Source organism: Mastigoproctus giganteus, chromosome 3 (assembly GCF_048544385.1).
Source record: "Mastigoproctus giganteus isolate SK-2022 chromosome 3, ASM4854438v1, whole genome shotgun sequence".
Classification (NCBI taxonomy): domain Eukaryota; kingdom Metazoa; phylum Arthropoda; class Arachnida; order Uropygi; family Thelyphonidae; genus Mastigoproctus; species Mastigoproctus giganteus.
Genome location: NC_143577.1, coordinates 173,855,186 through 173,868,509, shown reverse-complemented (window position 1 = coordinate 173,868,509; position 13,324 = coordinate 173,855,186). Strand labels below are relative to the sequence as shown.

At 34.3% G+C, this 13,324-nt stretch overlaps 1 protein-coding gene across 1 annotated transcript in view; it reads right to left on the bottom strand.

Moving 5' to 3' along the window:
* Window positions 1-13,101, bottom strand: part of LOC150088419 (mediator of RNA polymerase II transcription subunit 6-like) — a 66,340-nt gene extending 53,239 nt beyond the window's left edge. The window contains exons 1-3 of the mRNA XM_090370768.1: window positions 12,891-13,101; window positions 4,997-5,156; window positions 1,372-1,463 (exon numbers count right to left, since the gene is read on the bottom strand). Of these exons, the coding sequence (XP_090226894.1) occupies window positions 1,372-1,463; window positions 4,997-5,156; window positions 12,891-12,906 (268 nt within the window). The 5' untranslated portion in view covers window positions 12,907-13,101. The remainder of the gene's footprint in view (window positions 1-1,371; window positions 1,464-4,996; window positions 5,157-12,890) is intronic.
* Between the last annotated feature and the right edge of the window lie 223 nt (window positions 13,102-13,324).

Genomic DNA, 13,324 nt, shown 5'->3' with positions numbered 1-13,324 from the left:
AAAGGCACGTCCGCACCGGCAACTCTCGTCCTCAGAAAATAGTTGATCCATATTATATGATCCATATTATAGAAAATAGTTGATCCATATTCCCACTAATTACCAATAGGTTCAGTCAGGTGGACTATCTAGTGGCCAGCCTGTAAAAACCATTTTAAAGCTGTACCTTCGAAATGTACTGGATCTCACTGTGATGCCCATCATTAACCTCAAAAGACTTTACTCATACTACGTGATAAAAGAGTTTGCTGGAGCCTATCTCTGGAGACTAAACATAGGTTTCAATAATCCAAGCCTCCAATAATCAAAGTGGTGGTGTTGCACAGAGTGATGAGATTCAGACCGTGCACCTTAGATATACCATCATGAAGATGCAAATAGAGGATTTGGTTGATGCAGAATGAGAGAACTTTGGTTTGGTTCAGTGAGTCACACATGGGACGTGAATATAGGTTCCATCAGAATTTTAGACTCCCAGGAAGCAAGCCCTAGATGTCATATATGGAAGAATGTCTGTGACAGGCCTCTGGGACCATGGACACATTTTAGATATGGAATACTTGAAAATAACCTTGAAAAACATATACATATGTCCAGAAAGGGTTAAGCAGTTAAGAAGTCACTATTTTACTAGTCATAAACAGAGTAATCATTTTAAGAAAGAATCCTTGTAATACTGACTTGTAGAATAACACCACTTGATGCCTTATTAGGGAGTAAAGAGGATGGAAATCCATCATCTTTGAAGCTTTACAACAAGTAATCAGTAGATAATCTTACATGGGATGTATAACTGAAAATTAATTATTAAAGGAATAGAGTTAATAAGTCTCATATCTGTTGATTATACAAAATTGTTCATTACCCTTAAGCTTTTATATAGCTATTTATGTAACATAAGATGATGTATGAAGGAGAAGACAGTGAATAGTAAAAAAACCAACCACACTTGGGCAGATAAAACCAACCACACTGCTCATTTTTAAAACACAGCAATAATAGCATTATTATGGATTCACTGCATTCTACATACATTTTCTGATGCATATAAATGGATTAAAGCTTAAGAACAATGTTCAATACTATTTTATTACCCCCCTCCATATAAGGATGAGAAGCCTTCATTTGAAATGTCCTACAACAATGCCATAGTTTAATACTTGAATAAAATTTCCTCTGAAAGGAAAGTTTATTCAAGTGATGGTTGCTGTTTTGAAGGTTTCTAGCAATTTAATTATAATCCTAGCCCTTTAATACTATATAAGGGCTAAGGCTAAGACTCAAATAAATGAAAATAACCTATTAAGTTTTACTAAACATAAAGCTGATACAAAGATTTAAAAAAATAAACAAACAAAAAATTCAATTTACCTTGGGTTGGTGAGTGCCTGTGCTGTTTCCTGATTACATAAAGAATAGGTTCTTGTACATGAAGAAGATAGTATTCCAAGCCAGTCATGTTTCTAATCAAATAGAGCCCTTTTAAAATTTAATGAATTTAAACTAATTTTTAATAAATAACCAGTAAATAATTATTTATAATCAGTAAATATAATTGCTGTATTAAGCAAATGTTTTAATTATTAAACAGTAAAACTATAACCTAACAAAATTCAGAAAATTTAATTTGTACAACATAAAAGAAATACAACCCATCAGTGCTAAAATGGCACAGCTTGATATATTCCTATGAAAGGAAATTTAACTGCAGTGCTGATTGCTGTTTTGGACATTTCTGGCACTTCATCTATGATGCCAGTTCATATGGTATGTTAGTTCCTAAGGTTTTTATTATATATATTATATCTGTACAAGTGTATGTATGTGCATTCAGGAGCAGATCTGCATGCTGCAGGAAAGCTGAAAAACCAGGAAAAATCCATGGGGAGAAAAATCCTTCTCTTTGCACCTCAGATCAGCACCATAATCCACACAATCTTTCACATAACACAACCACATAACACACAATAAATGCACACATCCATATGGAAATGGCAATAAGTATATGACCAATTTGTTCTTTGAGTTAACGTTTCACCATAACCCTATAGGAAGAAATCTAAATAATGTAATGAGAACTGCACCAGATTGTAACTATGTTATCTGATTTTTCTCAGCACCCGGTATGATGATGATCAATTGCTCCCTCTAAGCTGTATGACCATGCACAAGTTAAATTCATCTAGTGCACAGCCTCTGATTTTCTATAAGTAGCAGTAATTCCAAAGTAACATACCAACTGTGTGATACTACAATCAGGGTAGTTGAAAATGAAAAGGACCTTGGGATAACTGTGCAGTCTCATATGAAGTTTTCTGAGCAGTGCAGATGGGCTGCCAGGACAGCTCATGCGGTTGTGTCAATGATATACAGCAGGAGTGGCCTACTTAATTTGTGATGTGATCTACTTTTTTCCTTCAAAATGTGCCATGATCTACCATCTCAAAAATTACATTGCACAAGGTGCACAAATCGAGGGATGACTGTATATTTAAAATTCGCCGTGATCAACTGAAATTAAATTCGTGATTGACTGGTAGATCACGATCAACTCATTGGCCACCCCTGATAAACAGGTAAAGAAATGAATTTATCATAAATTTCACATTCAATCTTTAATGATGGTTCCAACTCATATATTTATATTATTTCTTTTGTTCTATCATGTATACTATCAGAATTTTTGAAGAAATGAAATAATGGAATGAAATATTTATCTAAATATTTCATCAAACAAAACCATGACTTCCAACATGTAATGATTGGGCTTGGAAATCATTTTTCAGAAAGACGTAGATAAAATTTTATGTATTTTAACTTCAATTTTCTTGAATTCAAAAATACCATTTTCATTTTGATTATTACTTCATTGAAAGGTTTTAATTCCTTCATAAAAATGTTTCCTTCTAAACTAATTTTGTGTGCCCAACACTATAAAATTTGATTTCCTGTTAAAACTTGAAACTGTTAAGGCGCAATATCAAATATGGTGCTGAATCAGAAACAAGCCCTAACACATTCATATAAGAAATATCATACTCTTAAAATGTCAAAAATAGCTTGACAACACATGGTAGCATTTGCAGTCTCTAAATAATTAAAAGATGCAAAATATACCTTCTGTTCATAAGAAGCAACACTTTTAAATAAAACAGCAAATGCACAGTATCCCTTTTTATCTGATGTTTCATCTACTACTATTACCATAGGTTTATCTTTGGCATTTTGTTTGATTTCTGCTTTAATGCTGCAAATTGACAAATACGATCCACACACGTTATATCCCCATAATTTTGTAAATATTTGTTGAAACATTGTCGCACTACCAGATCCAATTTTCCAGAGGAATGTTTGTTTTGAGGTACATTAATAATGTATCTTGAATAAAACAGACTTGTTGTCCTTCATGTGCTTCCTGGCATCCAAAATCCTAGTTGTTGACTGGCAACTGTGAGATTGGACGGTAGAAGGTTCCCATAGTTGCTTAACATTTTTGATATGTTTGTCCAGATTATCCTTCTTCTTCCAGTCTAGTCGACAATTGCAACGTTTACGCATCAAAATATTTTCATCATTTATGTAAAAGCCTTCTCCTCTGAATATTGCTGCTGTATCATGAACATCAGTCTGTGTTCACTCCATGATGTTAGGATTACTACAAAAATAAATATTTTCATATTATTTTTACTGAATACAATTTTAGTATGCGATTATTCAATAATCTTTACTTACACTATGAAAATACAAATGTGGTTATTATTTGGAAAACTTACCTTACGTGTGGTATGTAATATACCAATTACGTGAAAAATTTAGGAATCAGAATAAGTTAGAAAATAAGATTGTTTGTATAAAATGTTTTAACCACCAACAATAACAGATAACAATGAGCAGCAGCCAAGCAAGCTAAGAGAACTTACATAGTGACTTCCATTTCGAGTTTCCTTCCACCTCCTTATGCCGCCCAGAACTACTTACCCTAAGGCGAGCCGACCGGGCTAGCCGGGTGGATAAAGTGCCTGCCTGGCAACCTAAAGGGCGCGGGTTCGAATCCCGCCTTGGGCTTGGATCAAAGTACTGCAAAAACCTTGGGAGGTGCATTTTGGCCACAGAAGCTGATGCACCAACAACTACAAAAAAAAAAAAAAAAACTCTAAGGCGAAATTAGAAGGGAAGGAGCCAATCAGAGTGCTCAACATGTTAACAGTCAGAAACTGTTTACCATAAAGAATAATTTATGGTTTATGTCATATTAAGTGCTTGACTTGATAAAAAAGGGTATATTTTAAGGAGTTCACATTTTTTAAAGTAATTCTTAATTTTTGCATTAATGTCACATTTATTAAAAATTTTGCATTTATTTCACATTTATTGCAAAGTGCAAAAAACATGGGTCTCTATCTATTGTAAAAGTTGTGTTTTGTCATTCTTGTCTCTTTGGGGGCATATTATGCTCGCATTATATCCGAAACTGCAGTATAACGAGGCATAGTATATTGAGATTGAACTTTATCTGTGTGGTGGAATAAACAATATCAACTGACTCTTTATGTGCAGTGAAGGCAGAGTGTTGCTGCAGTACCATGTTATGGAGTTGTTTTAGTAGAAATCCTTCCTTTGCATTAATGACATGTATATCACAATGTCTGATGGCTATAGACTACTTGACCATTTGTAGATCAGGTCCATCCAGTAATGCTCCTGTTTTTCCTCAATATGATTATGCTTTGCAAATGGATGATAAATCATCATGTCAGTAAGCCATAAATGAATAAATGTGTACTTATGAATTCTCAAATGACATTTTTGAAGCCTATGTTCTTTTTCTTCCCTTGGCCAGCCAACTCTTTCTAGATCTGTACAACATAAGACATTTTGTATCATCTTCATTTTATATTATTTTTATTCAGTCTGATTACCAGTAATATGCTTAATTTACATACATTTTAAAACTAAAGTTTTACCCTTAATTCAATGTTATTTCAATGTAACTTACGTGAGCTGTTCAGCACTGAGCCTTTGCATCTTTACAATTTCATTATTGCATGTCCTGTCATAAAATGGGTTGGTTCTTTCAGAAAAATAATCCATGACATTACTGGGATTTAGAATGGGTATCCATGCACTATCATGCCAAGATATATATAATGGATTATCTGTAAAACAAATGGCAAGTGAAATGCTGAGCAGAAAATTGTAAAAGGAACAAAATATGAAATCACTAATAAATTTTTAAAAAAATGTAACTACTTGCAAATTCTACAGCCACTGAATATTGTCAACTGAAAACTTCATTCCACTAGTAACATTAAATTTAAGATAAATGTTTTGGTAAAATTTTTGTTACCAGGTGCTATATGCTCCAATCTACTTTTGTTAAATGATTTAATATCTGTTGAATCTTAATCAGAAGAAATCAGCACAAAAATAATTTCCTCAATAAATGGTGGGGGGGGGGGGGGGAACATGAAATTAATGTACAGGTAACCCTCGTATAACACAGTAGTTAGGTTCCTATAAAATCTCGTGTAGTGTGAACCGTGTTATATGGAACTAAGAACCAATACAAAAAGGGGGATTACATTCCAAGAGCTAACAAAAATAAACCATTTCGTTAACAAAACTGACAAAAATATAACATTCTATATTTTGTGTATCTTCTGCTCACTTCAAAAAATCATTAATTTGGATTTGTTTGATTTTCCTTGATAGATATTTGTAATTTCATCGTACGGAACTAAGCATTTTTGAAGATCCCTTTTGAACTTTGCTCCTTTCAGTGGAAGAATCTGAATTCAAAAAATAAGATTCTAATTGCTTGGATAACTTTACGCCTTTCTGTATACTTTTTAGTATAAAATTTGGAAGTTCAGAATTTTCATCTGTGCTATCATCCTCTGAATTGATTTGATTTGCCTCTGATCCCTTTTCCACCAAATCCGCTTTGCCAGCCTCTTTTTCTACCAGTAATTCTTGAACATCTTCAGTAATCATAATTTTATTTATTTTTTTTTTTAAGGCACATTGGTGACTAAGGCTCTATATGTGCAAATTGTGTGTTCTGATGTTGATTTTCTTTTTCTGGATGAAAAACCCGTATTTCCAGGAGAAAAAAACTATGCTACCCTCGCCCGAGACCGACTAACTCAGCCACATTGTAAAAATACCCATAAAAATTCCTTCCATCATCGATGGGATTCGAACTTTGGTCTTTCCACCTGGGTGGGAAGACGGCAATTCTACTAACTGTGCTACCCACGAGGGCTTCAGTAGTCATACCAAAACTTTCCCCTCCTACCGACTTAGCAAGTTCTGTTACCGAATGGATTCTGTTTTCTGTCCATTCAACCATATTTCCTGAATGAACTCACTTTGACCATACATTTTTCCCACACACATTTAATGTTCACAGTTTTACTTCTTTGAGTAATAAACTATGATTCCAATACAGTCCACAATCGAAAAATGTTTCCATGCCTCCATCACTTCAGTTTTCCATCATTTCAATTCGGAATCAATGTTTTCCAAAATCCACTGTAACAATTTTCTGATTTAATCAGTTTCAAAAGTAAATATAATGCCTTGATCTAATTAAAGAAGTTGTACTAGGTGGTAGGAACATTTCTTCAATGTTTGAATCAACAGCACAGAACCTAACACAGGGATTTCCGAATAATTTTTTTTTTTTTTTTGCATAACAATTAGCAAGCCAAAAAGGGGGGATTCACAAAAAAGAATGGAAATGTTGAAAAATACATCCAACATAATAGCAGAGTTTTCCCTGCACAAAAGCTTAAAAATACTGTGTTATGCAAGATTACCAAAATTCTCTGTGTTAGAACGAAACTGTGTTATATAAGTACCATGTTGTGCGAGGATTTATGCACTTTATCAATCGTGTTAGAGTGAAACCGTGTTGTAGAAATACCATGTAAGGGGGGTTGCCTGTATCTATTAAAGGCATTAGAATACATATGGAAAGTAAACGTGTGCATTAACCTAGGTTTGACTGGGACAATGGGATAAACTTTAAACTTTGGAATTATGAAAATGAAAACAGTGATGACTCTTAGTAGCCAAAAATATTAGATCTTGAGATATGAATAGGATCTTGGGTAATCTCTTTACTATCCAAGAGGAATTCTCTACACAAACCTGGATACTGTTTTGTGGAAACTGCAGATTGCAAACAGAAATATTCATGTCCTGGACTAACTACTTACTGGGAAAATGGATGTGCCTGATGACACTTAGCCTGGAGTATTGGTTCTTGAGATTGCAAGAGGCAGGATAAAAACACATTTTCAAGATTAATAAGGTATTATATTTATAAAAATAGGCATATTTTATAAAAAAAAATGTGTTTATTAAAATAGGTATAATTTTTTATAAACATAATTCCTTATTACAATCTCTGAAAATATTAAAAGATATTTTAATATTTTCAGATACAAATCAGATTCTCCAATATAGAATCTTTCAATGATTTTCATTAAAATGGATTGCATTAATCTATATATTTATAGCTAAATGAGCCCCTCAAAACACTTACCAATTGGAAAATTGCTAGAATAGTTAGCACCCTTATGTCAACTACAGGCTAGTCAGACCCATGCAGATAAATGACCGTGGAAAAACCTGGATACTGTTCTATGGAAACTGCAGATTGAAGACAATCATTCATGCCTTGGCTCACCTACTTAACTAGGAAAATGGATGGACCTGATGTTTGGCAAGTGATTTCTCAAATGGAGTTGGCTAGAAGTCCTAAGAGAACCCTCTAATACTGCCCAGTTTTAGGCTAGAAACATTGCATGCCTTAATAGTATATTTCCAGTAAACACTCCTATGATGTCCAGAAAGCATAAAATTGATGCATTGCTGTACTGTGGAGGCAAATCCAGAGTACAGCAATGCATCAATTTTATGTAACTACAACTTCTATCACCCCAATCAGTATTACCACATCTCCAGTAGGAAGCAGGTTGACAAAGTGCTCAACCATGATGTCAACATGAATGGGACTTGCCACGAGCTGCAACATGGAGACGAATCTAGGAGTACAGACAAAACTTTGACAATGTTTCTGCTGCTGATTTTTGGTGCCTTGATAATGTTGGTAAAGAAAATGTTGGTATTATATTGTTGCTTTTTTTTATCAACTGTATGGAAAAGTAAGCCTGTGCCAAGGTCATTACATATTTTAGAGTATGATTATCAACACTTGTCATGATGAACCAAAGACGACAAATGAAGAGCAAGAAAAACACTGACAGGGAGAAAATTGAGTATACTGAGTTATGCAGAGCCATTAGAAAGAGACTCAGAGAGGACATAAGAAGATTTAACACAAGAAATGTAGAACAAGCATTAAGGGAAAACAAAGGATTTAAATCAGCAGCCATGAGCAGTAATACAGAAAGACAAATGATACTGAAACTGAAGAATAGCGATGGTGTACTTATAAACAGCAGAGAAGGCATAATTCAAATAGCAAAAGACTACTATAGAGAATTATACAAGGAGCGAGGGAATGATACCAGCAGTGGGGAAGATGGATTGCAAAGTAGCAACACATACGTCATACCCGATATTCTTCCTGATGAGGTAGAACATGCATTGAAGAAAATGAAGAATCGGAAAGCCCCAGGGGAAGATGAAGTTACTGTAGAGTTGTTAAAATTGGGAGGAAGAGACATAACACAAAAACTGGCAAGGCTCTTCACAAAGTGCATTAGAAAAGGTGCGATGCCTAAGCAGTGGAATAATGCAATCATAGTTTTGCTGCATAAGAAAGGAGATAAATCAGAAATTGGAAATTATAGACCAATTAGCTTGTTATCCCACATCTACAAGTTGTTCACAAGGGTCATTACTAACAGATTAGAAAGAATACTTGATGAGAATCAACCGAAAGAGCAAGCTGGCTTTAGGACAGGATTCTCAACTATGGATCACCTTCACGTAATATCACAGCTAATGGAGAAAGCAAATGAATATAAAACACCATTATGCCTGGCATTTGTGGATTATGAAAAGGCATTTGACTCCATACAGCATAAGGCAATGTTTCGGGCACTGGAAAGACAAGGCATAGATACTCCATATATTATGATTTTGAAGAAAATATATGAGAGTGCTACATCCTTTATTAGACTAGACAAAGACAGTAGCAAATTTAAAATCGAGAAAGGAGTTCGACAAGGAGACACAATATCTCCGAAGCTGTTTACTGCTGCCCTAGAGGAAGCTTTCAGAAGATTAGACTGGTCGCAGAAAGGAGTCAATGTGAACGGAGAGTACCTAAACCATTTACGATTTGCAGATGACATTGTGGTCATAAGCCACGATCCCAAAGAATTAGAGGAAAATCTTAATCAGTTATGCACAGTTAGTAAGGATTTTGGACTAAAGATGAATATGGCTAAAACAAAAGTAATGATGAACAAGTATGCCATGGGAAGGGAAATAATGATTGAAGGAGCAGTAATTGAAAAGGTGGAGTCATATACTTATCTGGGACAAGTTATTAGCTGTAATAATGATAAATGGCTGGAAGTCAAGAGAAGAATAAATTTTGGATGGATAGCATTCAGGAAATATAGTCACATACTGAAGAGCAATATCCCAGTTTGTCTGAAACGTAAAATAATGAATCAATGTATACTCAGCACCATGACTTATGGAAGTGAAACTTGGGCACTCACCGAAAGAATGGAAGAGAAGCTAAGAACTACACAGCGAAGAATGGAACGAATTATATTGGCAATCAGACTGTTAGATAAGAAGAGAAACACATGGATTAGGCAGCAAACTCAAGTAAAGGACATTCTTATCAAAACTAAAGAACTAAAATGGTCTTGGGCAGGACACATAGCTCGAATACATGATGACAGATGGACTAAGAAAATAACAGAATGGTACCCAAGAGGAGCTAGAAGAAAACCTGGAAGACAAAGGCGGAGATGGATAGATGAAATTCATGAGTTTTTGAGTAGTAAATGGATGGCCAGTGCTCAAAACAGAAGGAACTGGAAAGTTGCTGGAGAGGCCTTCATCCTGCAGTGGATTGAAAATGGCTGATGATGATGATGAATTTCAAATGCCTTTCTAGTCTGATCACTAACAAAATCATTCAACTTTCTTGAAGATTTTATGCATATCTACATCTGACTGGCCATTCCTATATTTAGTGTATCCACGTGGAAATAAAATGATGTAATAAAATAAAATAAAATGGTAATGATGATAACATTGCATTATAGTCTTTAAACATTTTGTGTGAAAACACAGGTGAAGATTTCTTTCAAAGCCTTGTGATGTTAGTTTATATCATTTTATTATAGCCACATATAACAAAAAAAAAAAAGTCTGAGCTTATCTTCTTAGGGTAGTTATTATAGCTACTGATTTTCATAATGAAAATCAGTAACCACATGGATTATAACAATTCAGAAATGAAAATTCCTCTTAGTGAATCAAGTTCTGGTTTAACAGATATTTCCAATTTATCAGATATTACTGATAATTTTGTATTGGAAATTGAAGTATCATAAATTTTGTTTTGATCAGACCCTAAACAGAACAGTTCCAAGCAGATTGCATTTGTATTTTCATGTGGCGACCTTGTTTCAATATGACAGATCAAAATAAAAATATCCCTATCAGGGTGCACCTCACTCCCTGCCCCAAATTATTGTACATTTAGTTTAAATCATACTGTAAACAAATGATTTCTAAATAGGTAGCACTTACTGTATTTCCCCATGTATAAGATGCACCTTTTTTCGAAAAATTTGGGGTCTAAAAACTGGGTGCGTCTTATACAGTGGTTGTAGATTTTTTTACTTGCATTTCCCGCTTTTTCGTGCTTGTTGTCTTTGCGCTCATTGTTTCGTACTTGTTACCGGTATATTAGGTTACATTTTGCCACGTTCTGCCAGAAAATTGCTCAGAAAAGATTTTCGTACAGTGCTGAATTCAAGTTATGAGGAGTTGTATGAATTTTATGATGAATAAAACTTGAATTCAATAACTTTATGTAATACATTTTTTTTTTCAAATTTCGGGCCCCAAAATTAAGGTACGTCTTATACATGGGGAAATACGGTAAATCAAATGGTGAATATTTTGTTTCAAGATGGTGGATAAAAATTAATTATGGTGCTCAATTACCTAGATGGGTTAGGGGAGGGAGAATTACGTGATAAATTTGGTTTTGATCAGAATATTCAGAAATGTTTACTAGGTAACACACACGCAATCTGATAAGCCAACTCATTTTTGGAAAGTATACTAAAAAATGTTACAGCCTTTGAATGTTTTCTTGAATTAAAATGGATTATTAAGTTGTCAATTTGCAAATCGTGTTCTTATATTTTATTACCTCACTCACTTTTTCAGCATTGAGATTAGTTCAGAAATTCAAAAGCAATTGCAAACTTTATAAATCTATCACACTTTAACTTTATTCTTTCTTTTAAAATGAAATAAATAAATTAATAAATAAAATTTTTAAAAATCATTACCTGAACAATCTGCTCCCAGTGAGAGAGAGCAGATGGTTTGGAAAATTTTTGACATAGACTGTTACAGAATTAGGTTAATGTTTACATGCAGGTACCCCTTCCAACTGATCGCTGTGAGTAGTCCGTGAATAGACTAACCACTATGGTTAGTCTTAGTTAGGGTGTTTTCAAATCGGGAACTTGTTTTCTGATTTTAAAACAGCAGGGGGGGGGAGATAAACACAGCGGGCTCGGCATGTCAATCACTGCCACTCACAATGATCAATCGAAAGGGGTACCTACTTGTAAACCTTAACCCAGAATTATATAAGAGAAATATTACAAAACTAATATTATGGTTAATCATGAGTACAAGGTGAATCTTTGCAACAATGAGTGATAAGCAGGCCTAGCTCAGAGGACTAAATCATCCAATCACTGCGGAGTAGTGATTGGAAGATCTAGTCCTTGGAGGAAAATCCATTCCCAATTTTAAACCTTTAAATCAGCAGAAAAGGGGGGGGGGGGAGGATATCACTTCTCAATTTTAAACTAGTGCCAAAAGGGAATAATTGGGAAATTTTTCTCCCTTTGCCATTGGTTTTAAATTGGGTAACAAAATTTTACACAGGAATAGAGGGCCCACAGTATCCACTCTAACCCAAAATCATTATGATTAACAGCCATTCACTGTGAAGAAGTGCAGGCCTGCCACCACTCATTGTCACAAAGATCCATCAATAAGAACCTTGTACTGAAGCCTAACCAATATTATTAATAAAATTAATCTGCTTCATACAGTTTATACAGACAGTGCCATTCCACCTAACATAAGTAGTAAGTATGGTATGCAGTAAATGTTTAACAGTAATTTTATCCTACTGTAGGGAGATAAAACTGAGAATTAAAAGAAATTAATACTTTAAAGCATTTAGGTACAAAGTTTTCATTTTTACAAAACTTAAAAATTCAACAAAAAAAAAAAAAAATTAATCCTGAGAGCCCACAGCTGTGAAAATTTCACTGTGGAGATGCCCATTCCCACGTGGGAATGGGGTGTCACAGTGAATTCTCGAAAGCCTGTTGGGCACCAGAGGGGAGACAAATCCCCGTCGATGTCCAACAGGCTTTCGAAAATCTGATCAAACTGTGGGAAACGAAATCATCAAATGTATGAATGGTCGATGCATATTGCTGAAAAACAGACTCCGTAACTACAAAATTTTTCTGTGTAGAAACAAATTTTGAAAATAAAACATTGGAAACCTTACTTTCCGATTGCCTTCGTATTACACGTATGTGTTTATCTAAAAACCAATATTCAAAAGTAACACTAAAAAGACAAAATAATGCTGATATTCAGAACTAATGTTTGTCACGTACCTTTAATATCAACCATTTCTATTCAACTTACTGACAGAAAGTAACCTCCAAAACTAGAACAGCACACTTATGGTTGTTTTATAAATAATATTTTAATTCACGTTCTCATTAGCCCACAAGAACATGCTGCTAGTCAAAGCTAGATTTATTTTGTTCGGGGTTAGTCATTTTTTCAATTTTAGTACAATGCAAATATGATAGGCTAACGAAAACGAAAACAAAAACATGCTCACACACAACGCTTTCCAACACGTACTTTTACTGAAATGAAGAGTGTAGCCATCTATTGCATTTTTGATGAACTAAAATCAAATAAATTAGAAAAAATATAATACTGTACTGTATATTTTAATTTCGTCCTACTACTTAATGAGAAAATAATAATAAACGAAAACAATTATAGCATGGCACTGTATCTGTCTAGCCAGCTCCGG